We start from the raw sequence: 27,787 nt of genomic DNA on the forward strand, positions 1-27,787 counted from the left end.
CATTTAATTTTGGCAGTGGTGAACACACACACACACACACACACACACACACACACACACACACACACACACACACACACACACACACACACACACACACACACACACACACACACACACACACACACATCAAAGGAAAACTGCAGCCACAGAATCTGCAATACCTGGGAAGAGAAAAAAGAAGGATGTGTTATTAGTCCCTAAAGGGATAGTGGGCACAGCAACACACAGACATCAAACAAAAAGGAGATATAAACAGAAAATGACAAGAGGCAAAGATCATACTTACCACAAACGTTTCCACCGATTTTTATATAAACATAACCCTCATTACCCCATGTGGTTCCCCATGAGTTCTGCACAATCCAGTATGGAACATTCCCTAAGACAGACAACATGTATTTCAAGACTGAATTATTTACAGGGTGAAGGAGCACTGCGGTGTACTGCGGCTGAAACCCCTTTAGACAGTTACATAATCACTCAAATCCTTGTGACATAACCGCAAAACACAGGTGGGTGCAAAATAATTCATGTTAAGAAATATAAAATACTGATGTGTGTGAAGTCAAAACACAAATAGTGAGATAGCTGTGATAATGTTCTGACAACTGCTGTCAAAACAAGATCTCTTGTATCTTTGAATTCACAAACTTTAAAACATCTCTCTTCAGACACTTTAAGGGGTAACTGCCTGCATGATCTAAACTTTTATACCTTGAAATCTTGCAACGCGACATGGTGGACATACGACTCATGTTTGCCAACCCAGCTATTCATTGATCACTGTGTTCCAAACATTATCAAAGGACAAAGAAGGCAGAAGGTTAAACTAGTTCAAATCTACACTGTAAATCCAGCAAAAAAGTTTTCACAACATTGACTTTTATATTCTGCTTTTAATTCTCATTTTTTCGAAAATCTACAGAAATATTTAACCAGCGATATGATATAATTAAATTTTTCCAATGCAATTCTACATCTTTAATAATATTCTAGAAATTAGTGCTGATCTCTTTTAACAAGACTGAGTAAGGCATGTCACTACAATATCGACAAAATGCAAAAAATAAACCTTCATTTTCACTGGAAAAGTGCAACATATATTTTTCACATATTTCACTTGATATGAGAAAATTATAGTTTTGGGGCTCAATAATAAAAACTAAACAGCTTGTTAAAATATGTATTTCTCTCTTTCTCATTTTGTTTTAGCAATTCATTATGGAGGATTAGACATCTGCTGCAGTCTGATCTGTTGCAGCCGCAATTTGCAATTATGACATTTTATTTTACATAGAAATCTTGTCTAGTGCAGCTTTAAATTACTTTCACGGGCCATAGTGGTTGTGAAACTTTCTTGACCTAAAAAGGTCAATGTTAGCTATAGTAAAATATAAAATCCCAGCTGTCTTTTTTGAATTATGATTCATTCTCATGCCAGTGTAGTGACAGCATTTACCAATAGTGTTGTATCCAACAACCAGGACAGCATGGTTAGACCTTTGGCTGGAGCAGTGGTGCTGGATGATTCCACCCAGGTAATCCTGCCAGCTGACAGCATCCACAATAGCAGCCAAGGGACCTCGCTCCACCAACTGACCCATCATTGCCTCCTCTTGACCACTGACGAAGAAAAACGGAAACATTTAGTCCTGAGGCAGGAAGCCTGGCCCTGGGATTACATTGATTTTTTTGTGGCATTATCATTTGAACTATACTGTTACTGTATAATCCTAAATTCAGTGTTTCACGGGTCCTATTTTGCAACATTTTCTTTGGATCAGCACCTGACCTCTCTTTACTCATTTTGATTCATAACACTGGCATTTTTCCCCATTCTCTCTGTTGCACATATGCAGGCACCCTGTGCTACCCCATCTTGTCCTTCAGCAGATTATTCCCAGTAGGGAATAGCTGTGATGCCCTCCTCTGCCAGGTTCATGACATAAGGTCCATGGAGTCTACTGTAGGTCTGTGCCAAAATTGAATAAAGCCCTTTTACACTCTATACATGGTGAGGTGAGGTCTTGTCAAACTTTACAGCATGATCCTGTTTTTCTTTTGCTATGCACCAGTAAAGATCTGGCTTATGAGCCACAGAACCAAAAGGATAAGACACACCCATGGCCCCTGAGTCTCCACCCTGCACAAGTGCCCAACTCTAGCAGCTTGTTGTACTCAATGAACCAGCACTCTGACCTTTCTGAAGATGGAGGCAAGTAAAAAGGAACAATCAATGGGTTATTGAGATAAAGAGGCCTTTTGGTAGCATGACATTGACATTTAGTACATTTACTGAAAACTATTGCATCTTAACTTTGCTGTACTTTAAGGTTCAGTCTAGGAATCATTACAAAAAATACATTTCCAAATATTAATTAATTGTATTAGTTATTATTAATTATGAGTTACTTAATTAATTAATGTTAAATAATAAGCTATAACCAATACAATTTGTATGTAAGGAAAAAAAAACTTTACAAAAAGGAGTCAAGAAATTGTTATATTAGGTCAGCAAATGTAACAATCTTTTTAATTAAAAATGAAAACTTCCCCGACTCTGTTAGAGAACCCTGGCCATGTTGCTATCATAGCAATACATCTAAAAAAAAATAACCGGCTTTACAGATGCATGATTGTGAGTCACAATCCTTTTCAATATTAAATAAAGATCTGATTCAGTTTAACTCGAGGTAGCTCTAGGTCACTGTGGCTAGAGTAAAGAACCGCTGTGCTATTCCATGTCTATGTTGACACAGTAAACACTGTGGTCTTTTATTGCGTAGGACCCCCCCGCCCCCCTCCTCTCCTCTGACCTTGGTACTTTATGTAAACCACAATAACATTTTATTGTGATTTTACCCAAATATAGCGCTGTTAATTTTTAGCTTTTATTGCTTGTAGACAACTTGCAAAAATGAGTATTGTACCTGAAGTCATGTGCAGTAAAGTTCTTCACGGCAACACCATCATGTGACTGAGAGAAAAAATGGCAGATCCCTGTCTTGGCCTTGTAGGGATACTCTGATTGAGGCACCAGTTTCACTCTGGTCTAGAAAGAAAATAGTTTATATCAGTGAGTGTGTTATCTGAATACTAATATTGCCATTCATCTTGTTTATGAAAGATCCTGGCACAGGCATTTTCCTAATGCATGTCTGACTAGAGACAGCAATCTTATTTTGCTAACCGCCTCTACATATCTCTCTAATTAAAATACATGACAATGTTACCTGATGTTTAGCTAAAGCAAAATGTGCCTATCATCCCACAGGTTTCCTCTTCCTCTTCCTCTTCCTCAGGTCACTTTGGGACCACATAACAAGTAGTCCTTACATTTTGAAGTATTGGGAGTTTATTTTATCTTTGTACTCACTGTAACCATTTAGGAAGGTTCTGTTAAAGGCCTGCAAATATTTAGGAAAGGCTTGAAATTATAAAATTAAAAATATCAACATACTTGCTTTAACCAATTCAGGGCCTGGACTTGGGAGCCTCCATTACAGCCTTTGTTTTGGAAGGAGCAGTCCAGAACCTGCTGCACACTGAGTTGCTCCAGCTGCGAGCCTCCTATAGCATGGACGGATTGTGTGGCACCAACCACACTAAATGCCCAACAACTCCCACACTGTAAAAGGTAAATTTATACTAATCAGGAAAAACAAAACTACAAAAAGAAAAGGCTTCGGAACCAAACTCCAGATTGCAATCATATATTATGCTACCCAGGAGAAATTTGTCATTTTGCTTTTTCCCCATTAACACAGAGGTTGGTGATTTGCTAAAGGACACTTCAGCAGGATAAAGACTTGGTTTATGTTGAATGATGGTCTCTGCCATATCTGCTGTCCAAATCAATGCTGTAATTTATCTTTTTTTTTTTAAACAGTAATATCAGACTAACACATTTTTTAGATACAAGTTCAAATGGGGTTTGGTGGGTAAAGCACTGACTAATCTTAAAGCATTTGATCCAAAATACAACAGTTTTCAATGTGATTGCATTTTTTTTAAAGACAGGAATCTACAGTCAGTATGGATGTTGTACATCCATACTCACTGTAGGTTGATGAGGTGAGATGATATGGCCAGTCTGAGTGAACTGTTTGTTTTCTGCTGCCATCTACTGACAGAAACAACTTAGGTATACGGTGTTAGGAGGGATATCTTAATTTCTGCCTCAGTTAATGTGTTAATCTTTAAAGGCTGAGGATCATTTGAGATATTTTGATAGCAAAAGTTGCTCTTATATCTCATATCACGTCTGGATTACACTGCTTTCCTGAAACCAGTAATTTCTTAAATGAAAACATACAGCGTTTAATTAAGTAAGAGACTGCATCTTTTCCTGTATAGCATTTCCACAGGCAATCTCTTCTCCAAACAGACTATGCTCAGTTCACTTCCTCAGCATTAATTCCCATAAATGTTATGAAAACCTGAGCTCTCTGTGTAAAAATCTTGTAAAAAAAAATGTTGTTGCTCAATATGCTTGGACTGGAGATAAGTATGCGCTGAGTATACAAAATATTAAGAACATCTGCTATCTCCTTTAAAGCGATAAAATGCACTTGAAAGTAGAATCAAGGGAAACTGAATCAAGACAAATTTATGAGATGCAAGTGGTTTGATATTTTGTGTCTTTATGCATGGTACTGCATTTTATTTTTCCTATATCTTTCTGAAACTCAGTCCAGGCAGGTCCACAGATAGAACCAGAGAAAAAGAAAGTCGGTGCAGAAAAACTGCACGGAGCAGAATAGTACAGTAGGTGAGTGGCCACGTACAGGCTCTCCCTGGAGTGGTAAGCTCCATGTGAAGCTATGGAAGCTGATGTGAAATTTGCAAATGACAGAAAGTATGCATGTCTGCAGTTGTGCAGTATGTTTATAATGATTTTTATTTATTCTATTAATACTGTTTTTATGTAATGACTGGATGCGTATGACCATGTGTGTTCATGTATACTGCTAATGCTGCTATGTTTCTATTTATTCTTTTTTTTAAATAACTCAATGAATTGATGCACTGACTGGAGAGCACTTTAAATTTCTTTGTACATGTGACAATGACAATAAAGACCTATTCTATTCTATTCTAAGCCTTACCTGAATTTAAGAGAACAACATATATGTGATAGTGTAGGCTGTTTGCTGTATGGGCTAGGTTTTTCCATCAGGACAACAGTTTCACAGTGAAAATATCATCCTAGACAGCAAGTTGACTGATTAAAGAGATAAAGGACATATGTAGCAGAAAGTGAACCTTCAGCCAGGACAAGCAATAGCTTCATCTCCCTTAAACTCACACTTAAGGCTGTTTTATGCTTCTGCGTCAACTCCACGCCGTAGCTACGCCGTCGCTCCCACGGCGTTGTGACCCTTTCGGAGTTCTGCGTCAGGGTTGCTTCGCATCGCGGTGCTTTTCACCGCCATAACGCTAGGGGCTGATAAGTCTGAGGTTATTTGCAAGGTGTCTGCCAGCCAGTTTATGTTATGTTAGCAAGCAAACTTCAGCACAACTGCCCACAAAGTACTGCTTGCTGGCGAAGTGTTGATTTCAAAACTTTACTGACATACAGACACTTACAAATGGATAACCCCATCAATGTAACCAAAATATGTCTGAGTTTATGTGCAAAGCTTATGTCAGTGAACTAGCATGTTGCTACTCCCCACAGTAGGCTGATTGAAACACCAACTATCAACACACAGGACAAGTTGACCAATCACAGTCCTTGCGGTCTGCGTCGCCTCGACGCGAAGTTACACATTTTTGGAGGTGCACGTCGAGCTACGGCGGAGGGCTCGGAGGGGGGGGTCATCACAATCGTATTGGCCGGTGCTAAGCGCCGTCGCCATGGTGCCTCTGCAAAATAGCCTCAGGAAGGAACTTGTTTTGGTGGAACGTGTGTACGTTCAAAGGTTGTTTTAGTCGTGCGACAGAAAACTCTTTAGATTGGACGGATAGTCTAGCTAGCTGTCTGGATTTACCCTGCAGAGATCTGAGGAGCAGTTAACCGACATAAATCAACCGGAGGTTAAAATGCCAACACAAAGAAAGCGGAAGGTGACTGAGAAATTAGGGACATCCGGCGGAATTTCCGGCAGCACCTGAACAAACCCGGAAATGAAACGTCGTCGATATAGACCACTTTGAACATAACCTAATCTCTCTGTACCTACGGTACATTCCTACCTATACAGTATATCTATCATCCTTTTGCGTAGACCTTACTGCTTCTTGGTTCTGGACTGGTGCCACCACTGCTTTGTCCCTCCAGTCAAATTTGGCTGGGAGCCCCCCTGTCTTCAGTCCAGAGAAGAGAGGAGCTCTGTCAGCGTGTGCTCGCAGGTAGAGATCTGTAGATTACAGATACAGTTCAAAGTCATTGCTGGATACCAAAATACATGTAAACAATGACAGTGCAGATTCAGCCCAGTCATCCAGGGAGTAAGATTGCTTACAAAATAATAAATAAATAAATACATTTCACCTGACATGTGACAAAACTTCAGCCTACCTCTGAATTCCTTCTGTGAGAGGTCAGAGAACCGGTTGATGCCATATTTAGCAGACTGTGGTGCTGTAGAGAATGAGTTCAGGTATGCATAACGCTCTGTGGCATTCTGCAAGAACACACATGGCAGACTGAGTGTAGAAGAAGAAAAAAAAAGGCGTTTTTTTTCTTGATAATACAACATGAGTGAGTCTGAAATACATCACACAAGTTATCTTCATTTTAGTTTTTAATCACTAACCACTGGAAAGGAAGGAAGTACTGCATTTCCTGTGCCCATATTATGAAAAAATCACTTTTTCTGGAATTTGGGGTGTTATTTTGTGTCTCTGGTGCTTCCACACACATACAAACTTTGAAAAAAATCCATCCATGCTGTTTAGAGTGAGATACGGTTTCTGAATGTGTCCTGCCTTCAGTCTCTGGGTGAGCTGTGCAAAATCGGCACGGCTTGTGACGTCACACGAGCAGGCTAACCGCAACCATTAGCTCGTAACGCTAATGCTAACGCTAGCATGCTACCTCGTTCTCAATAGCATAGCACTGCTACAACACACACAAGTTCACCATAATCTACAAAAGAACTACTTACATGTGCGCCCTCATTTAGAAGTCTCCCAGCTAATCCTGCCTTGTAACTGACCAAAGTTGTAGAAACAGCCTTTCTTTTACTGTCTATGGAGCTAGCTAGCTGACATGATCTACATCTGAGCTACTGGGCATGTGCGAGTGCAATCAAAGATAGTACAGAAGAAGAAGAAGAAAAGAGGTCTCACTCTGTAGCTAAAACAGAGACCAGCTGAAAAGAGGATCTGCAGCAGTGAGAGAGAGCGGTGCAGTACAACAAAAATATGGTGTTTTTTGAAAATTAAACCATGTAAATCTATTCTGGTACAACCTTAAAATACAATTATGAACCTGAAAATGAGCATAATATGGCTGCTTTACTGCTAACACTCCCACTACAGTTCATTTTAGAAGAAAATATTGTACATTTTACTCCACTACATTTATCTGACATCTAGTAGTTAATCTAGATAAATTAATTAGCTCCACTTAAACCAGCTGCAGCATTAACATGCTGCTAAGATGTTAATGCTTCAATAATAATACTCCAATTGTCAGGTTATTAGGTACACCTGGCAAAACCTAATGGTCTAAAACAAACTGATTTATTTCATGACTGTTACATTAAAGTGCTCTAGTTTTACTAAGCTGTAGGCTACCTAGTAAACAGGTAACTGAGTCTATACTAATAAAGCACTCTGAATGCAGCAGTCTGAAAGGAGTAACTTTCAGTTCACTCAAACATTTCCTTTTAAAACACAAATGTGACTTTTTCTGAACAGTGGCCACAAGTGTCAATTATTGCACTAGTCAATGCTAAAAGCCACTGTCATAGTAGCACAAGTAGCCTACATTTTGCTTGTAATGTAGTAGGCTACATTAGCCCACTTCTGTACACTTAGGTGCAATTTTGAATTGCAGGACTTGTAATGGAGTATTGGTATTACTACTTTTACTTAGTCCGTCGTCACTTATTGCATATTAATCTACAATACATAATTTGCAAACAGTTCACATTTTCTACAAAATAAAATACAGACCCACCCTTCAATAGCATTCACACACTACTATTGGCCAGGCGTCCATGCTTAAGCAAGGTAACATAACCCGATTTGTTCAGGTCCTATCCCCTGACCAATGGGCTATCCTTGCGTGGGTTCCATAATAACGCCTCATTTACATACACGTGTGGGCGTTGTCTGTAGTGCACACTGCACACCCGTTTGTTTTTAGAGGCGTGTTAAACAGTAAAAAGTAAAAAGTGAGGAGTGACAAAAGAGTTTCTCTACACATCTTTGTTGTCCCTCGTATCTCCTACCTGAAAATAAAGATGACGACGGTTAAATTCCTCGCTGTTGACCTCATACATGGGGTGAAACTGCTCTCTGAAAGAGTCAAAATCAACTGCAGAGCCATTTAACTTCTTCCGAGTTTCATCCGAGTTCACATTTTGACAACACAGAGGAAAGACGAGTGTTAAAACGGTCGCTATAACAACTAAATAAGGATGGCCGCCCCTCATTTGACGAAGAAATGTCGGTTAAAAACAATCAGCCATTGATTAAAAAGGGAAGTAAATACAGAAGTGTTGTTGGCGGAAAAAGGTGAGGTATAATCTATAGCGCATGCGCAGCGATCAAGAGCTTCCTTGGAAACAGAAAGTAAAGTAGGAGACAATAAATACCCTTTTAGCGATATTTTTTTTAAAAAGCGATCTGTTAATTAGTTAGCCAACATTAAAAAGAAAAATGCCAATGCATTTATTTTTGACTAGAGCCATATTTATAGTTTTCATAATGACGTAATTATATAAATATAAATTCGGAATTTACATGTTTAGTTTGTTTATATTTTTTACATCTCATTCATATAGAATACATATGCTACTATAATAAGTTAAAATGTATGCAAAAATGATTGATTTGAAATTGTTGCAGATATTCATTAAAACATAATTCTAATTCATCCAGAATTAACTACTGTCATGTGTTAAAATGTATGCACAAATTAAATGTTTATATATTTTCATCTAATATATCCTGAATTAAACACTAGGCTACCGTGATTTGGAATTAATGCAAATATTAATTAAAAACATTTAATCCCATTTATCCAGAATAAATACTACCATTAGTTAAAATGTATGCTAAAAAGCCACTGATGTCACATTTGCAACTGCAACAGGTACCACTGTGTGGAAAACTGAATGTGTATAACTTACACACACACACACACACACACACACACACACACACACACACAGACAGCAGTAGGTGCTCTCAGGCACAGTAGCAGCTGCAGGGCATTTTTTTTTCCAGCCTGGACCAGCCAACCAGTCAGTACACTGGGAGAAAAGTAGGTTACTTGTGCTTTTTGGAGTGTCATCTGATCCTGCGTTCATCATAACCCAAGCCCCTCTGTAACGTGTCAGGGGGAAATGTCAGACCCAACAGAGGAACTCACCAACAAGTCCTTCGCGGCCCGGTTGTCCAATGTTTACCTCAGCATCTTGGCGCTGTTCTGCTTTAAGCTCCTTATTAAGATTTCTCTCAACTTGCTGACATACTTCTACATTATCCGTGGAAACCGTAAAGAGGCTGCCAGGATATCAGCGGAGTTCTATGAATATGGTCAACACAGTGAGTACTCTGAGAAAAACACAAAAAGCCTTAAAAGGGTTGTTTAAGGTGGTGTCTTTGTTCTACAAACTGCATAATTCTTAGCATATGTATTAGTGTGCTAAAGGCACAATTGGTATAAACTGTAATAACAATACAACTTTGTTTATACTATACACCAAGCAACATGTTTGACCTCAGGAATATAAGGTTGTAGGTAGAATATCATTTTACTTTAAAATCAAGTTGTAGTACTCCCTGCTCACACTCACAATTTCCGTGTTTAAAAATTAGCTATAAATGCTGCATTGCTAATCCAATGAGTGTAAGAGCCATTCATTGTATTCACATTAATACAAACTGTAGATATGAATGATAGTCTACTTTTCTTTCATCAGCTCAGTAGCTACTTATAAATCCTGAACTGTACATTCAATATTAAACGAAGACACTGTAGGCTGGCCAGCTCTTTTTCTCTAATGTATTAATAGAACACAGTCATGATACCAATCCCCCCCCCAAACCCCTACCCCCATCCTGCCCTAGTTTCCATTCCCAGCAATGCAGTGCAACCTTTTCACACTCAGACAGCAACCAAAACAACGCTCCATATTCTCATGGACGGGCTGTTCGAAGGCACATTCTCGGGGAAGAGGGACATGGCGACATAATCTGTATCTATCATTCAAGGGGATGTTTAATTTAAAGTGGACCCACTTCATAGAATACTAATTAGCTAAGATTAAGGTATTAGTCACGGTCCTGTAGATATGGTCTTTCAAATCTGTTTGATGTCTGTAGCTGGGTCTTTTATACCCGTATTTCAAATTAATGTCAGTCAAGGAATACAGGCTGCATGAATAAAAAGAGCTTGCATTTAATAGAAAGCATTAGATTAGATAGAATATTATCTATAAATTAGGATTAAAATGGAGGAAGGTGAGAATGATGATGATAACGGGTGGAATGCATCGGCTGTTATTCTGGACATTGACTCAGGTGTGCTTAATGAAATCTTTTTACCTAAATTACATCAAACGTCCACAGCCAATTTCTCAAGTTCAATTTTATTAATGTCTCATGTGGAAGGAGCGTTAATGTGCTTAGTTTACTGCATAAGAACTTTTGAAGCACTGAAGCAAAATAATTTCATAAAGAAATAAAATCACACTGGTACATAATGCTTAATTTCTATCTTCTACTATATTCATTTAACAGAGTATTTTACAATAAGTCAAACACACTGTATGTACCAGTACTTTGCTGTCATTATTACTCCAGAGAAGATAGAATATTTGTGTGCGCAGTGTACTGTAGAAGTTCTGACTAATATCTTCTTGTGTTGTTAGTAACTATAGGATTTGAGGATTGTTCCACTACAAATACTGTAAATGGCTGGAGTATCAGGCTGGAGTATCAGCCTAATAATAATACATGTAAATGGAAGAAAGCACTGAATTGTTATTCTCACTGCAGGGTCCTGGGTGGACCGCTCACCCCTCCACGATGCTGCGAGTCAGGGCCGCCTTCTGGCTCTGAAGAGCCTCATTTCACAGGTGAAGAAAACACAATCCCCTGCTAGAGTTACATGCATCCACCCATCTGTGCACACGGGGTCTGTTGGAACTGTCCCTCTTGCAATTACATTTGCATCAATGCCTTTGTAGACTCCTGGTTTAGAGATTAAAGTAACAGAGGTTTGGATGAAAGTAAGAAGTCATGAGTGTTATCTGGGATACATGTAATTATCGAATTGGTACCTTCCAACACAGATGTTTAATTGAATGTGTCCATCTCCACCTCCATTAGTTCTCAACACTAAATGTTGGCATTCCTAGTCAAGTAAAGGCTTCAATATGTCTCTTTTACGGGTTATAACATTTAATAGGGGCATGACATTATTGCTGAAGTTGTCGAAGCCAAAGCTTCCTCGTGGCCATTATTGGTAGCTTGCAAGTCTGCTGTTGCACACGTTGTACGTTACAATAGGCAAGAACATGACATGTAAACAGTCAACATCTGGCCATTAATAATAAATATTGTGTTTTAAAGGTGCTCTAAGCGATGTCACATGTTTTTTAGGCTACAACATTTTTTGTCACATACAGCAAACATCTCCTCACTATACGCTAGCTGACTGTCCCCTGAACACACTGTAAAAAAACGCGGTCTCTGTAGACAGCCCAGGCTCCACAAACGGCAACAAAAACAAACTGCGCCAACCTGCACCACGAAACATAAACAGTGTTCCAGCCAATAACCGACAAGAAGGATTTGGGGGTGGGGTTTGGGGGGTTAGTGTGCGGAAGGGAGGGGGAGGGGATGGGATGAGGAGGAGGGAGGGGCGAGCTAGCCTCCGTTTTGTTTGACAATACTTAGAACGTCAACAAGAAGTGACGTCACCCAACATCGCTTAGAGCACCTTTAAGTAAATGTCAGGTGAAAAGCTGACATGTTTGTGTAAGCATACCATATGACTTGCCACCTTAGACAATACATCACTAAAACATGTTTTTGAGTAAATACATACAGCACAGAATAACCATAATACACAGTATTACACAACTATTATATTCAGTATCAGTTGCTGATTAATGCCAAACGCTAATAAATGTAAAACGGAGAGAATATCCTCTCCCACTTGCATTTCCAGCTGCTCACAGATTGAGGAGTGCGCAACAAGAGAGTATTTTTTTTAGCTACAAAGCCAACAATGCCTTGCTCTTAACTCAGACAAGCTCATGACACAGCAGTGACATCATGACATTATGTTGCATGCTGACTTACAAGCTCTTTACCAGACCTCTATTGGATGTGCACTTTAATTAGCAAGCTCATTAATCTCTATTGTTCAGATGTGACTGTACAGTATAGTTTCTCAATTACTGAGAACCATAACTGAGGAGGACGGGTCTGTTTTATAAAAAGAAGATAAGCTTTGGAAATTCTTGCAATTCCTGGTGTTCACCAATAGAGGTTGACAAAGGTCATGTATTGCTCTATGCACCATTTAACATCTAAGTATCTGTGGCTGTTTGATTCGGTTTCCAGGGTCACAGTGTGAATGTTCGGACTATAGACCATGTGACACCCCTTCATGAGGCCTGTGATGGAGACCATGTCGCTTGTGCCAGAGCTCTCATTGATGCAGGAGCAAATGTAAGTCACGTATTGGCCTTAAATGTTGCTATGCTGCACAGGTCAAATGTCGTTTCCATGGCTGGGAAAATCTGGGTTGAAGTAACAAATGAGCAATGCTGCTCTTCTTCAGTAGGCACTGTAGAACTATTAAGTCGTTGTTACCCTTCAACTGTTCCCTCCGGCTGTTGCCATTAGTCAACTTGCATGGTTAAACAAGGCCTAAAAATAACCATTTAAGAAAATGTGTTTACAGGTCAATGCTTTTACAATTGATGGAGTCACCCCTCTGTTCAACGCCTGTACAGTGGGGAGTGTGGCATGCACAGAAATTCTTTTGGAAAATGGAGCAAAACCCCAAAGCCTTGTATACCATCCATCACCAATCCATGAAGCTACATGCAAAGGTATATTGTGACAAAGTATTTGGTATTATGACAAAATGCACCAACTAATATCAGATAGTTTTGTCGGTTGGCAGTTAGCTGTCACAAGTTCAGGTTCAAGGCAATTAACCAATACCAATTGTATCTGTGTTTGCTGCTAATTTTATTATATAATATAATCTTCATATTACAACATTACCACTCAATGTCTGTTAATATATGACATTAACCAATATATGATTCCAACTCTACTTATTACAGCTTACACTAAATCATGTCTTTCAACCAGTATGTGTGTCCTTTGCTGTGCTATAAAGCACTTTCTATAACACTGCACTGTGAAAAACGGCTTTAAAAATAAATCCCAACATTACCCGAGCAGACAGCTTGGAGAATTATCTCGCATTGTCACTTACTGATTACTGGCTTCATGCTCCATTACTTCCAGGTCATTACGGTTGTGTGGAGGCTCTGGTGACTTGGGGGGCAGATGTGGACATGGACATTCCTCACCTGGGCACAGCGCTCTATACAGCCTGCGTCTGCCAAGAGCTGGAGTGTGCCAGGAAACTCCTGAGGGAAGGTCAGCTCGCAGCACAGTGTGGATCTTTACATCTCCATACAGACAGGCACACATCCTGTATGAACATACACACACTGACACACAAGCACATTTATTGTGCACAGAAAAGGAAATAAATACACACATATGCATGCACACTGGATTGTAAAAGCCTCTGTAAAAGCATTCAGAACAAACAAAGAGTAATATCATTATTTGAGGTTAGCCGTTCTTAAAAACATTGTTTCAGCCTTATGTTGGTGTGTGTACTTTTTCCTGATGAACAACCTTATTGCAGATGACAGGCATTTCAAAACAGCTTCATTTTTTGTCAGTTATGTAAATCATCAAAGCAATGGTGAACACCAGTGGGACCTGTCTGTCAGTCTTTGATACTGGCCTCACTAATGCAGACACATTGCATGTTGCAATATGATTAAGGAGCAGCACCGCAGTCACGTGTAGCCCACAGCTGACTGATCACATTTTCTAGCTATCTGTATGCCAATACTGCTGGCTACCGTTGATTGAAAGTAACAACTTCACATCCATTCTCTCAGGGCTGTTGAAAGTAATTTCTGTAACGCAAAATGTAAAAAAAAATATATATATAGCCACAAAGTAACTTGTGGGTTACAATGAACATATATTGAGGATATCCAACTGTGGACATATCTGACGTTAAAGCTTTTCTGTCTGAACTTAAGTTGTCCTCCATACTAGGTGCAAATGTACAGAAAGGCAAATCCATGGATTCACCCTTACATGCAGCTGCAGAAAAAGACTGCACAGCTGTAGTGAAGCTGTTGCTGGACTTTGGTGCGGACATTAATGCCAGAAACAGAGAGCTTCAGAGGCCTATAGATGTGGCTCCACCCAGCAGTCTAACAGAGGGTTTCCTACTGATATATGAAGGTACCAGAACACTTGTTTTTGTAAGCCACTGCAGACTTATATTTGCATGTATTCTGTCAAACTTGTTCTATTTATGTCTGCGTTTGAACAACTCCATCAACAGATATTAAAGTTGTCCTACTTTCCTTTTATATGAGCTTGTAGCATGACAGTTCAGAAAATGCTGTCCAACTGAAGTCAATTGTTTTTATACGGAACAGTTTATGCATTAGAACCAGCTTACATAGCCTAATGTTTCATTGTCTCCTTTTCATAGCTACACCACGACTGCTGAGCCAGCTGTGTCGTCAGTGCATCAGGAACTGCGTCGACCGTGACAGACTCCACCTTCTTTCCCACCTGCCCCTGCCCATCAGGCTAAGAAACTACCTGCAGTACCAATAACAGGCAGAACAACCAAACTGCCTGCCTAAATGGGACGTAGAGAAATAAGCCTTTGTCCCAAAGAGCAAATCAACTCCATGAACTATTACCTACTACCTTAGCTACCAGTCAATTAGCAGCCACTGAGTAGCTGGCAGTACCAAGCTGAGTTGAGCTGGCCTGCAACCTATGTGATTATTAATCTGGATGAATGTAAAGCAGGGGGTTCTAAAAAGGAGCCAGAGCCTTCCCTGGATAAATTATGGTTAAACAATATAATAACAAAATAGTATTTGCAATTCAGGTTTGCCTTATTTAGAAGATGCCTTAATAGTTGCAATAGCTACCAAAGTGATTGCAACATTACATAATATTACAATGTCATATAATACACAATACATGTGAATGAATATGCATAGTTTTTGGTAGATATATTATATATTGCATTGCACACTTCTAGATGATTAAAATCGTTTTGAAACCTTGTGCATTCCAAGATATGTTGTGTTGCAAGCTGTGTTGCTAATGTTTGCCTTTAGAGGTGCAGTGGGAGAATTTTTAATACAGACATTTTGAAATAGCTGACATGTTGAAGCTTGGAATAAGATTACTGACTACTGACAACTGGAGGAGATTACTGTCCTGGAGGAGTTTATTGTTAAGTCCTAGATGGAAATATGAAGGAGTGGAGCAGCAAGTGTTTGTGTCTAATGCTGAGACAATCTACTGCAGTTAAATAAAGCCCTGAAGACATTATGAACAAAATCATATGACTAAAGTAGCCCACTGAATTATTTCACAATTTCGTGGTTGTATTACTGATAAAAAAAAAAAGTATGCCTTATTTGTCTATTTAATTTTTTATACTGGTAAAAATGAATTAGTTAGAATTTCTCCGTACAATTCTGTATTAATGTTAGATAGGGCCATAGATATAGAACAACTTGTTCTGTATCTATGGATAGGGCAGTAAACAGCCACCACTGTCTGTGTGCTATGCTGCCGTCATGTCAAAGTAATGTGTCGTCTCGTTACCATGGTAACGTTAATATAAACAAAGAAAAAGTCCAGTGCGTCAAATTCAATTGCGGCTCGCTACGTTACGTATCGTAGAGGAAACCCATCTAGCTACTTAATTAGGGTTTAGCATGATTTCATAGATTGACTTGTTATAGCCTATTTAACAGTAAAAACACTATTTGTTTCTCGATTTCATCAGGCTCAGCTCAGAGCAGCATGTCTTATGCACAGTCTCCCAAAAAGACGGGACTACCAAGAGAAGTCGTGAAATGGCTGCAAAGCCTCGACTTGTCATTTTATCCGAAGAATGTTCGCAGGTAAAGAATAAACACACATTACACATCTATCCTTATTTTACTTGAAAGATATCCAAATCAGTCCTAGCGTTAGCGGGCGTAGCTAGCTAACGTTAACGCTAGCTAGATCACTCTAGCTCCAAAATCATTATTAAGTGTGACTCTGCCATGCTGTAACGTTAATGTAAACTTCATTTAACCTTAAAAAAAACCCCACCTCACTGAGATTAAACATCTGTTTACAGGAGTGTATGTTGCACCATAAAACATAAAAGGTAGTAGAACAATATATAATAGACTTAACGCTAAAATACTGTAACGTTGGATAAAATATGGACAGAACAAGACAGATCTGAGATAAAACGTCAGTGCTTTCCAAAGCTACCAAGACAGCAAATTGTTCAAAGTCGAATTTTAATGGTTGAGTCAGTGTGCTCAGTCTGTTGTCGCTACTTTTTATTTCCAGAGAACTTTCCAATGGTTATCTTGTGGCAGAGATATTGTCTCGTTATTACCCGCAAGACTTTCCAGTGCATTCATATGACAAAGGAACATCACTTTCTGCCAAACAGAGGAACTGGAGCCAGATAGAGAGGGTAAGAGGAGGAGGGAATCAAATATATATATATGTATATATATATATATATATATATATATATATATATATACAAGCAGCAGGGAAGAAATGTCTCTTTGTTCAGTTGGCATTTGGTTTAAATGTGGTTTCAATTTTTTACTCAAACAGATTGACTACTGAATTAGCATTAAAAAAAAATCTGAATTTTGTGAAATAGCTTGACCTACCACACACAACAGCACAACTCCTTCAATATCAAATCATATAAAATAATCTATACTGAAAACCCATTATAATATTGTTTACCTGCATGCATTGATTTTCCCACATCACATAATTACTAAAAGTTTCCCCCAGTCTTTACAGAAGCAGAATTTGCACTTGATGAAAGAGGTAATTGATGGATCCATCCACTGTAAACCAAGAGCAGCTGAACTGTTGGTGCAGGAGGTTTATACTATTTTAACTAACAGGAGGTAAGTGTTGCTTGGGAGCAGGGCAGGAAAATGAACACTGTTTGTGAGATTCAGATTCAAAAGTTAATTAGCTCCTTTCTTGCCTTAACCAGATACAGTACAGTAGATAAGAGTTTTGGAGGGTTAAATAAACTATTTTTTTCTATTTTGTTTTGCATACTTATTACCTAAGTACATTAGAAATGTATCAGTAAGGCACTTAAGCTTATGTGGTATCAGCTTACCAGTTTCCCAGCAACTTTGTTTGGTTTTGATACATTGCTGTGAATTGACAAATACAGAATTATTAGCTCAGAGATCTTCAAATGATGTAAAAATATATGAATATGTCAACAATTATTATTTTAACACCTTAGTATTGTATGCACCATAAAAATGTATATCTAAAGGCTCTAAGCCAGTGGTTCCCAACCTTTTTTCCTTGGCGCCCCCCCTACTTATGTCTAAGAAAAGCTGAGCCTACAATTTTAAGCGAGAACAAAAATATATAGTTTTTATACAGACTTTTGTATAAATTATATATTCTAGTGTATTATCATAATTTGTTTAACATGCACATATTTTTTTTTTACCTCAACCTCAAACCAGATGAAGACTTGTGCCCCCCTGTGATCTTTGCCGCCCCCCTTAGGGGTCCCCGGACCCCAGGTTGGGAAACACTGCTCTAGGCCACCCCCACACGTTATTGTAGGCCCAGTTTAATATGAAACTTCATTTTATACATTATATATAGTAAGGGGTCCCTGCTCCTTGGCATAAAAACGTTGAAGACCCCTGATTTAGCTTGTACACCTCTCAGAAATGTGTTAGATTAAACTACATGTAAAACTGTACAATATAAGTATAACCTTCCTGTAACACTATCACGGGGTTGATTGTTACATTCTCAGATTTCATTTAATACTGATGCTGCTGGAAAGATCAAGAGCATTGCTATTACAGCTTTAACACATCACTGCTTAATATTTCAAATTAATATGAAACAATGCTGATGTTGTACAACTAAAGCTGGGTCATGAAGATATTGTAATAACAGTATGTGGGCAATGAACAAAAAAAAACATCAACACCCCACTAAGTGCACTTGAACACAACTGAAGAGGATGCTAGTCACTTGGTATACAGCTCATGTGTACAGTGAAAAATGTAAATATAACAACAGAATCCTGTAAGTATTCTGATCTTTTTAAGTCTACCTTCTCAGCATCAGAGATGTTCAGGGCCCAGAGTCAGACTTCACTGACCAGGAGTACCAGGAGCTTCTACCCACACTGGCCCGCTCCACGGCCTCCAAGGCCATCAAGAACAACCTGAGGATAACAGAGATCATGGCTGAGCCCGATATCAGCACAAACCAGAGGAAGGCAGAAGTCATCCTAAGCAAGCACCTGGACCACAAGGCTGCAGAGAGGGTTTCTAACCCTGGTGAGTCACCCAGGGGCGATGTCAGGCATTCTGTATGGGCAAATATAGGATGCCATTATAACTTTTCTCTGATTTTTTGATTGGTTCTTTGGTTTGTTGACAGGACGTTTTAAAGTGAAGCCTAATCTGGGTCGGCCGGCAGCCAAAAATCTTGTGACATCCAGCTGCGGCGATGACACTACATCAAGTAGGGGTTAAGTCTTACTCTCTCTCTCAACAATAATCAGCAGAGATCACTGATTCTGCAAATGTGCTCAGATGCATCATTTGGGTGTAGTGGAGAATGTTTTTTGGCAAATCGTGACAGTTTTGTTTCGAGAAACAGTAATGTCTAACCAATCTATTTTCCAATTTCTGCTATTTTAGAGTTCTGCTCCTCGTCGACATGGAGTGGTGCTGCTGTTTCCTTTAAGGAAATAAAGGTGCACCAGCCTGCCAGGCGCTCCCTGGTTAACTATTAAAGGAACTGGATGGAGTGCTATAATTGTATGTTAAGTTTTTCAATTTAAAAACAAAAGTGTGATTTCACATCATTTTGGACCATTAGTATTACCATATCTGTGTCATAAACAGTGAAAAAGCTAGAGGAGATACTAAATACAAAAACTAAAAAGCTATCAATCATTAGATCTGAGAAAAATCGTTAAGTTAGTTTTGATGCTCACATTGATTTTACATTAATTCGGTTTAGGTGGTGCCCAAAACGGTTTGGGTGCTGCACCAAAGTCTTATAATGATAGGGGAAACACTGGTATGTGTGTGTATTTGTGTGTGTGTGTGTGTGTGTGTGTGTGTGTGTGTGTGTGTGTGTGTGTGTGTGTGTGTGTGTGTGTGTGTGTGTGTGTGTGTGTGTTTCACTTGATGTATTGATATATTTTTCACAATTATTCAAAGCATAGCCTATGTTGGAGTATACTTTGTTTTCGAAGACAGAGGACGTCACTGTTTGTTATGGCTTATGTAATGTTCTAGTGCCTCTTTCATCATTTTTAGGCCATGTCTGTTTGGACCAGTAGGTGGCAGCAACAAGTCACGAGCAGAGCTCTTTTAGACTCAAACTCACTGCTATAGGTGTACCATTGACAAAAAGAAGAAATAAATGCAGCAGAAAACTGAACCTCGGCCTTGCTGTTCATATGTTTGTGTTGTTCACTGTGCTATTCCAGAGTTCCTTTGCCCTTTAATGAACATGCATCTTCCCTTCTTTACCATCACTGAGGCAACAGACATTTTTCTCAATCTGCATTCTAAAAAATTATGATCAGCCACCTGCCAAATCCTGGTAAAATTATGCTTCAGATTATTACATTCACTTTGGTAGGCACCACTTTAGGTAACTTATAACTGATTCCCAGTGACATATAGACATTAAAGCTTGTTTCTCATTTAATCATTAATGTTCCAAATTGTATAGCCCTTGGTTGAATAGATTTCAGCACCTGTATGGACTGGTGTCTACATTTAAGGTATATTTAATGATGCTGTTGATAACTAAAGGCTTCATATGTTTTTCTATTGAAATGTCAATAAAACTTTAATCCATGATAACACATTAAATGTGCTGACACATTTTGTGCCACCTAGAGCAGCAGAAGAAGCTAATTGTGGGTAAAAATGCCATATCTATAATAAAGATTGTATTAAAAACTTGTCAAAAAGGAGATGATGGGAAGATGTATTAGCTTACTCATGGTTTGCATACTGGAACAAAAGTGTAGTTGTTCATGCTGTTCTTATGTCCTATTTCATTTATAAACATCTCGAGGGCCCAATGATCATGACCATGCCCCCTTTAGTTATAAAATCACCCAATGCTGTATTTTAGCGCCTTTAACCACTGTCCAATTTTAACATGGATTCTGGGTTTGTTGGATGAGCATTGGATAGGACTGGACAGGCAGATCCTCAGTGTTAATAGCACCATATGTTGTGCCCCTTTGGTGGATCACCTCAGGGCTGTGGCACGTCACCTTAGCTGTGTCCACTGTACGCGAATGACTGCAGAAGTTTCCGTCCTGACAGACGCATTTTCATGTTCTTAATTATTTAGTCATCGTGAGCCAGTTACAGGAGAGTAATTTTGCTCGTGGTCTGCTGGTTGATGATTTTTTTAAGGGGTGCAACAACAGCTTGTGTGCATGATGTATTTCTTTAAAGACAATCAAGGTTGACTTTTGGGTTTAAGCTCAAATTTAAATGATATGGTGTGTACAAATGTACAAATGGGGATAAACGAACATAAGCTGTATCTAATTTACTATAAAACAATTGCAGAACTTTTTATTCCTGACTTGGGGTCCTTACTCAGCTGGAACTGTAGTCAACCAGCATTAACAGACTTGTCTAATGGTGGAATATTAAACTCTGCGTAAATATCTGTAATTAATTATGTATAAACCAAATGTACAGTTTTTACCTGACTGGCAGGGAAACAATTTGCTCTAACCTAAATTAAATATTTAACTGAATAGCGCTATACACTTTATTGACATTTCCTTTTAGGGTTATAGTTTGAATTTCTGAAAAACCACAAGTATGCATCCATTATTATCTTGCAAAACAAATTATATCATCTTCTCCATTGTGTCCTTAATTTTGCATACTTAGTGGGGGACATGATGATAATTTGTTTCTGGTGCCAAGCCACTTGGATTCACTTTGAGATTGAGATCACTCTGTTGGCCCCACATCTCCAAGCACTCATGGATGCTCAGTGTACAGTACAATTTAGCTGTGAAGCTAGTGAAAAACGGATGACAGGATGATAAGTGTTTCTGGCTGACTGCCTGGCTTCTCACGTGGTCTAAGAGCCTGGGTTTTCAAAAGAGAGATAGGACAATGCTGTAATGATATGATCTCCACATCCTCAAAAGACTGTTAGCTACAGATGACCATGAGATTTATTGCTGCCGTAGCGATACACAAAAACCAAACAATTACAAACATTCACAGATATGTATGTGTGTATATGTGACACTTTTTCAAAAAAATAAATGTATCATGAGAGTAAGAGTGGATATCTGACATTTGAACAAATCCACCAGCCTATAATATATATCATGGTCTCTTTGAAAGCACCCCATCCTTTTTCCATGGTAGTCAATGGCTGGTAAAGCCTCTTTCCCCGCCTTCCTCAGTGGAGCTGTAAAACCTGACCTCCTTAATCTTTCAGTGTCTTTGGATTTCCCTCAGCTTGACTGGGCGTGAACACACATCAGCACTTAAGACGAAGAGCACTGTCGCCTGTTGATTTCTGCAGGCGCTGGGAGATGAGCATCGGAATTTTGATTTTCAGTGTTGAGCCTTACATTTGGCTGCATTGGTTTGTACTGAAAATCCAGATTGTGATGTCAGCAGCAAGAGATAACATATAAATGCAAACTAACAAATGTATACTGCAGACTAACCAGAGTCCTGTTACATTTGTTTTTATAATGCACAATAAATTCATGTAAATACTAATAATGGTAAGTCGGATGGGCTGCTTTACATAAAAAAAGCACTGGCTAGGGTTACAGGGTGATGTTCATATGTATTCAATATCTACACGCCTCTTTTACCAAACAATATCTAGGTCCTGGTTGCTATGGTAACTAGCAAGCCCATACTGGAGAGCGACCAGGAGACATTAATAAGCGTACTGCTTCTTTGGCTCCTTCTGGCAATGAGCACAGGCAGTGGCTGTATGATTGTATGCACATGCATGCATACAAAAACAAATATGCAAGCACATTTGTTCAAGATGAAAACAAGCACTTCATGTAAAGAATGCAGATGAAAATAAGAGATGCCAGGCAACTGATGTTAGAAACTGAGGATGCCTAAAATGCCCTAAGAAAGTGTTTCACCATCTGCTGATTTTTCCTATCGGCATTATGGTACCCTCAGTGTGATGGAAGCTCTAGTGGCGAAGGCGGCGGGACGCAGCAGCGGGAGGGGGGGTACAGCGCCTTGTTGGAAGCACAGACAGGAACACGACAAGTGCGCGCGCGGGGGTGGGGGGGGGGGGAGATATTGTGAGTCTATGTAAGCTAAGGATTCCCCTAGAAAAAAAAGCCCTCCCCCATTCCCCCACAGCAAATCTCCCACCCCTATTAACAAAGCCATGGTAAGCTAGTGTGTGGCCATGTTATCCAGGCCAAGGGTGGGGCACTTTGTGTGTCTGTATGTTGGCTTGCACACAAATGTGTGAAAAGTCATGTGCATGTCAGATTCTAATATCTATACTGTTTATTCAGTATTCACTAATGAACTGCTCTTATTTATTAACATATTTTTAATTTAGTTACAATGAATTTAGTCACTAACACGCTGTTGGCCCCTGTTGTTCATTTTCAAAATCCCAGGAGACTTAAGCTTATTATGTGTAAATGAGTATTTTTTTAAGTGCCACATGCAAACAAAACCACATAAACATGTATTAAAACATTATTCATTAGGTTGAACGCAATTCTGCATTCACTGAGAGACGTCATATCATAACTGCTTTTTTATAGTTTTTAAAATCATATGCATTACCAAAATGTATTTAAGGGCAATACTTATATTAAAGACGTTTTAGAATTTAGATCAGGAATGTTTAATCAAGTTTGAAAAACAGTACAAAGACAAAGAAAATGGACTTGTAATTAAGTTTCTGTTTCTTAATTAATGTTAACTGGCATGGGAAAAGGAGGTGCTGCGGGAGTATGGGGTGAGGGGGTCCCTTCTCAGGGCCATCCAATCTCTGTACGACCAAAGCGAGAGCTGTGTCTGGGTTCTCGGCAGTAAGTCGGACTCGTTTCAGGTGAGAGTTGGCCTCCGCCAGGGCTGCGCTTTGTCACCAATCCTGTTTGTAGTATTTATGGACAGGATATCGAGGCGTAGTCGTGGTGGAGAGGGGTTGCAGTTCGGTGGGCTGGGGATCTCATCGCTGCTTTTTGCAGATGATGTTGTCCTGATGGCATCATCGGCCTGTGACCTTCAGCACTCACTGGATCGGTTCGCAGCCAAGTGTGAAGCGGCTGGGATCAGCACCTCTAAATCGGAGGCCATGGTTCTCAGCAGGAAACCGATGGAGTGCCTTCTCCAGGTAGGGAATGAGTCCTTACCCCAAGTGAAGGAGTTCAAGTACCTTGGAGTCTTGTTCGCGAGTGAGGGGACAATGGAGCGGGAGATTGGTCGGAGAATCGGCACAGCGGGTGCGGTATTACATTCAATTTATCGCATCGTTGTGACGAAAAGAGAGCTGAGCCAGAAGGCAAAGCTCTCGATCTACCGGTCAGTTTTCGTTCCTACCCTCACCTATGGTCATGAAGGCTGGGTCATGACCGAAAGAACGAGATCCAGGGTACAAGCGGCCGAAATGGGTTTCCTCAGGAGGGTGGCTGGCGTCTTCCTTAGAGATAGGGTGAGAAGCTCAGTCATCCGTGAGGAGCTCGGAGTAGAGCCGCTGCTCCTTCGCGTCGAAAGGAGCCAGTTGAGGTGGTTCGGGCATCTGGTAAGGATGCCCCCTGGGCGCCTCCCTAGGGAGGTGTTCCAGGCACGTCCAGCTGGGAGGAGGCCTCGGGGAAGACCCAGGACTAGGTGGAGGGATTATATCTCCAACCTGGCCTGGGAACGCCTCGGGATCCCCCAGTCGGAGCTGGTTAATGTGGCTCGGGAAAGGGAAGTTTGGGGTCCCCTGCTGGAGCTGCTACCCCCGCGACCCGAGACCGGATAAGCGGATGAAGATGGATGGATGGATGGCATGGGAAAAATAAACAACTTCTTCAGTATGCCACATTTCAGCAACCTGACTTCAGGTTAATTAGCAGATAAATAGTGGAGCTTGAATACCTCTGTACAGTGAAATCAAGAAGACTGCACGTGCTACAAAACTGCACCACTTCCCTCAAAAAGAGCAAACCTGTTAGTATTAGACTCACAAAAGAACAGTCAATGGCAACAGGAAGGTACGTAAAAGTAAAAATACAACATAGGACAAAAGCAAGAAAATAAAATTACGTTACATATGTCTTACGTACGGCCCAGCATTTACTCTTCAGTACAACACTAACAACAAGATAAACAAAAGAATAACATAAATACAAATCTATACAGATATGTTTATATTAATCTTTTGTATAAGTAAGTGTATTTATTACCAAGTGTTTATTTGTGGTTTAAAGCTTTAGTGCGTTAGCCTGACAAGCCAGACCCACATCAAGATGTTGGGTCTGGGAACTCACCATTGGCAGGGCTCAATCCGAGGGGTTAAACAGTTATCTTGCAAATTCCCTCTGCATGCAATAGGATAGCGCTACAACCAACCAGAGCAACGCTAGTTGATAGATTAAACGTTTGCTGTATCCAGTCGGCAAAACTCAGAACACATCTTCCTTTTTTAAAGGAGAATTCCGGCCAATTTTTACATTAATCTTGATCGCTATAGCTACGCGAGTACTTTCGATAGAAAAAACCCCAATCCGAATCAGTGCAGGCAACACGGAGTAGCTGCAGCTACATGTACAGCGTCCCCTGAGCTAAAACGGCAGTTGTCGGGGCAAGTAATAGAGTGCCTTTGTGGCTCTTAACAGACACAAAATGCAATTAATATGTCTGTGCCACATGAACAGGGCCCTTACGTGTCAACAAGATGCATTTTCAACTCAGACATTGTTTAAATTCACCTACCCTGGTCCCTGTCTCGATCCTGCCGGTAGCTAGTTTGCTCTGCTAGCTGATAGCCGTTAGCCGTTAGCTGCTAGCTGCCCTCCGGTGAGTGTATTCAGACAGGCTTGATTATTTATCTGTGATAATCATCCCAATAACAATCCACGGAGCGGCGGTGGTGTGGCTATGTCCTCCAGAGGACAGGTCATGTCATTTCTTGAAGTGTATTCCCCCCTAAAAAAAACAGTAGTGCGGTAGTAGCTGTTAGCTGCTAGCTGCCCTCCGGTGAGTGTATTCAGCCAGGCTTCTGGGATAATCATCCCAATAACAATCCACAGATGATTATCACAGAAGCCTGTCTGAATACACTCACCGGACGGCAGCAGAAAAAAACTTTCCCCGACAACTGCCGTTTTAGCTCAGGGGACGCTTGTAGTATGTAGCTGCAGCTACTCCGTGTTGCCTGCACTGATTCGGGTCGGGGGTTTTTCTATCGAAAGTACTCGCATAGCTATAGCGATCAAGATTAATGTAATAATTGGCTGGAATTCTCCTTTAAGAATGACTTCAGTGCCGTTCTTTGTTCCTACAAGTCTTCCAGAGTCGCGGCCAAAGCCGATTCGAAAGACCACTGTTCGCCAGCAGCAGCAGCCATCTTCTCTGTTTTCAAGTAGCAGGGTAACCGTCGCAACTCTGCCGTCCTAATGTTAAGCCCGCCCACCAACTCTATACATGATGTGATTGGCCTGACCAGAATTTGTTTTTTCCACTCGCAAGCCAACGGAGAGTTGCTAAACTGACCCTGGCTGCAAATTACATTTGCTGCCACAGCCTGGTCGCACAGAATTCCATGAAATGATGACGAATTGTTAACAGAGCATTACGTCGTGGTGGCACGGAATGTGTGAAGAATTCTTCCGTGGGCCCATCACGGAATGTTTTGTGATTCCATGAAACTGCCACAGATTTTAAGTTAAGGGGCCATGTTCATTTCACAGAATTCTGTGAGATCAGGTTGGCTGCCGCTAGGGTGCGTCTAGATTTCTAGGCTATTAGTGCGTAACTTTTTGATATTAATAACCGTCCATCACATTCAAGCCATTGCCAAATGAGTTGCTACAAAGTTAATTAAGACTATCAGCTCCACACAACTCTCTCTGTATTTCTCAGTATGGCTATGTTCAGAAGATTGTGTCGTCTGGTGACTTTCGCATGCAGAAACTCAAGTGAAGATAATTACCTCTTCTGAAGAGTCCATGTTTCTTTTAATCCTCCGTGTCCTCCTCATGGAGGAGGGGTAGGGGTGCATGTGCGATCACGGAAGGCTTGTATCATGTGGACGCGCCAACAGTGTTGTTGTCATTACTTAGAATTCCTCATGGGGGAGACAGAAACTATGCACTATAGCTTTATTTTGTTTGATCAGAAGAGTGAATGATATCTGAATTTGTGTGGGACAGATTCATATCACCAATTTAATTAAACATGACAGAAAACTGTAGGAAATGACCAAGATACAAGGTAAAATGTGTTGACTGTATGACTGATGTTATCCAACATATTCCCAACAATAATGTATTCTATGCTTTAAGCTCTTCACTAACATGAACAGCAAACAATACATCTTAGCTAACTTTATAGCAACTAGAAACATTTGCTTCAATTCCCCCACACTGCAATTGTGAAGGTGATTATCTGAATTGTGATTAAAAATACATGCTCAAGCGTCACCTAACTCTTGTGCCTAGAGCCTGTTTTGCTTTCCGTTTTCCAAATTACACAATTAAAAAAAAAAAGAAACTCACAATGGGTTGACCAAAGAAAACACAAGCTTAAAGATGCAAGCGCATTAAGCTGTGGCAAACTTATTTTTGGAACTTAGTTGACCAGAGGTACTTCATCCTGAGCAGTGTGGTACAAGGTGGAAAAGCAACAGAAAGTCTCCTAATGAGCTGGGAGGAGAGTCCAGGCTAGTTTGATAGCATGGCCAGGGTTCAAAATTAACTTTTTCGTCCACCAGCCAAATGGCATGAATGTTCAAATTTTAACAACCACTCAATAGATTACCATTGTTTTTTTCGGAGTGAAGCAAAGCTACCAGTCACTTGCATATTTTACTAGCATTTGGCTGGTAGATGGTGCTAATTTTGAACCCTGAGCATGCCTAATAAAAAGCTACGTTTCTAAATTAAAATAATAAAAGGTACTTAGTGGACACAGGAGGTTAGACCATTTGGTTGGACAATATGCTACACAAGGCTAATGGAATTATTAATTAAGCAATTAAA

The 27,787-nt window shown here is 40.0% G+C and overlaps 3 protein-coding genes across 5 annotated transcripts; 2 read left to right on the forward strand and 1 right to left on the reverse strand.

The window, feature by feature from the left end:
- Positions 1-28: 28 nt before the first annotated feature.
- On the reverse strand, positions 29-8,748 carry ctso (cathepsin O). 2 transcript variants are annotated; one of them, XM_031303724.2, is made up of 8 exons: positions 8,409-8,747; positions 6,527-6,632; positions 6,241-6,365; positions 3,464-3,631; positions 2,934-3,055; positions 1,463-1,626; positions 290-382; positions 29-164 (listed from the first exon to the last, which is right to left on the reverse strand). In XM_031303724.2, exons 1-8 carry the CDS (start codon positions 8,610-8,612, stop codon positions 130-132), a joined length of 1,017 nt encoding a protein of 338 aa, XP_031159584.1. In that variant the 5' UTR covers positions 8,613-8,747; the 3' UTR covers positions 29-129. The 2 variants fall into 2 exon arrangements, with proteins under 2 accessions (XP_031159584.1, XP_031159583.1); XM_031303723.2 differs by having other exon boundaries at positions 71-382; positions 8,409-8,748.
- A 551-nt stretch (positions 8,749-9,299) lies between these two features.
- On the forward strand, positions 9,300-15,556 carry asb5a (ankyrin repeat and SOCS box containing 5a). Of its 2 annotated transcripts, none has more exons than XM_031303725.2 (7): positions 9,300-9,729; positions 11,185-11,264; positions 12,760-12,867; positions 13,103-13,253; positions 13,681-13,872; positions 14,518-14,709; positions 14,966-15,556. In XM_031303725.2, the coding sequence occupies exons 1-7, from the start codon at positions 9,528-9,530 to the stop codon at positions 15,091-15,093; spliced, it is 1,053 nt and encodes a 350-aa protein (XP_031159585.1). In that variant the 5' UTR covers positions 9,300-9,527; the 3' UTR covers positions 15,094-15,556. The 2 variants fall into 2 exon arrangements, with proteins under 2 accessions (XP_031159585.1, XP_031159586.1); XM_031303726.2 differs by having other exon boundaries at positions 9,307-9,729; positions 13,681-13,815.
- A 554-nt stretch (positions 15,557-16,110) lies between these two features.
- Positions 16,111-20,573, forward strand: spata4 (spermatogenesis associated 4). The gene is made up of 6 exons (XM_031303741.2): positions 16,111-16,409; positions 16,855-16,984; positions 17,323-17,441; positions 18,646-18,866; positions 18,970-19,053; positions 19,233-20,573. Exons 1-6 carry the CDS (start codon positions 16,309-16,311, stop codon positions 19,325-19,327), a joined length of 750 nt encoding a protein of 249 aa, XP_031159601.1. The 5' UTR covers positions 16,111-16,308; the 3' UTR covers positions 19,328-20,573.
- Positions 20,574-27,787: the final 7,214 nt, after the last annotated feature.

Source organism: Sander lucioperca, chromosome 1 (assembly GCF_008315115.2).
Source record: "Sander lucioperca isolate FBNREF2018 chromosome 1, SLUC_FBN_1.2, whole genome shotgun sequence".
NCBI lineage: Eukaryota > Metazoa > Chordata > Actinopteri > Perciformes > Percidae > Sander > Sander lucioperca.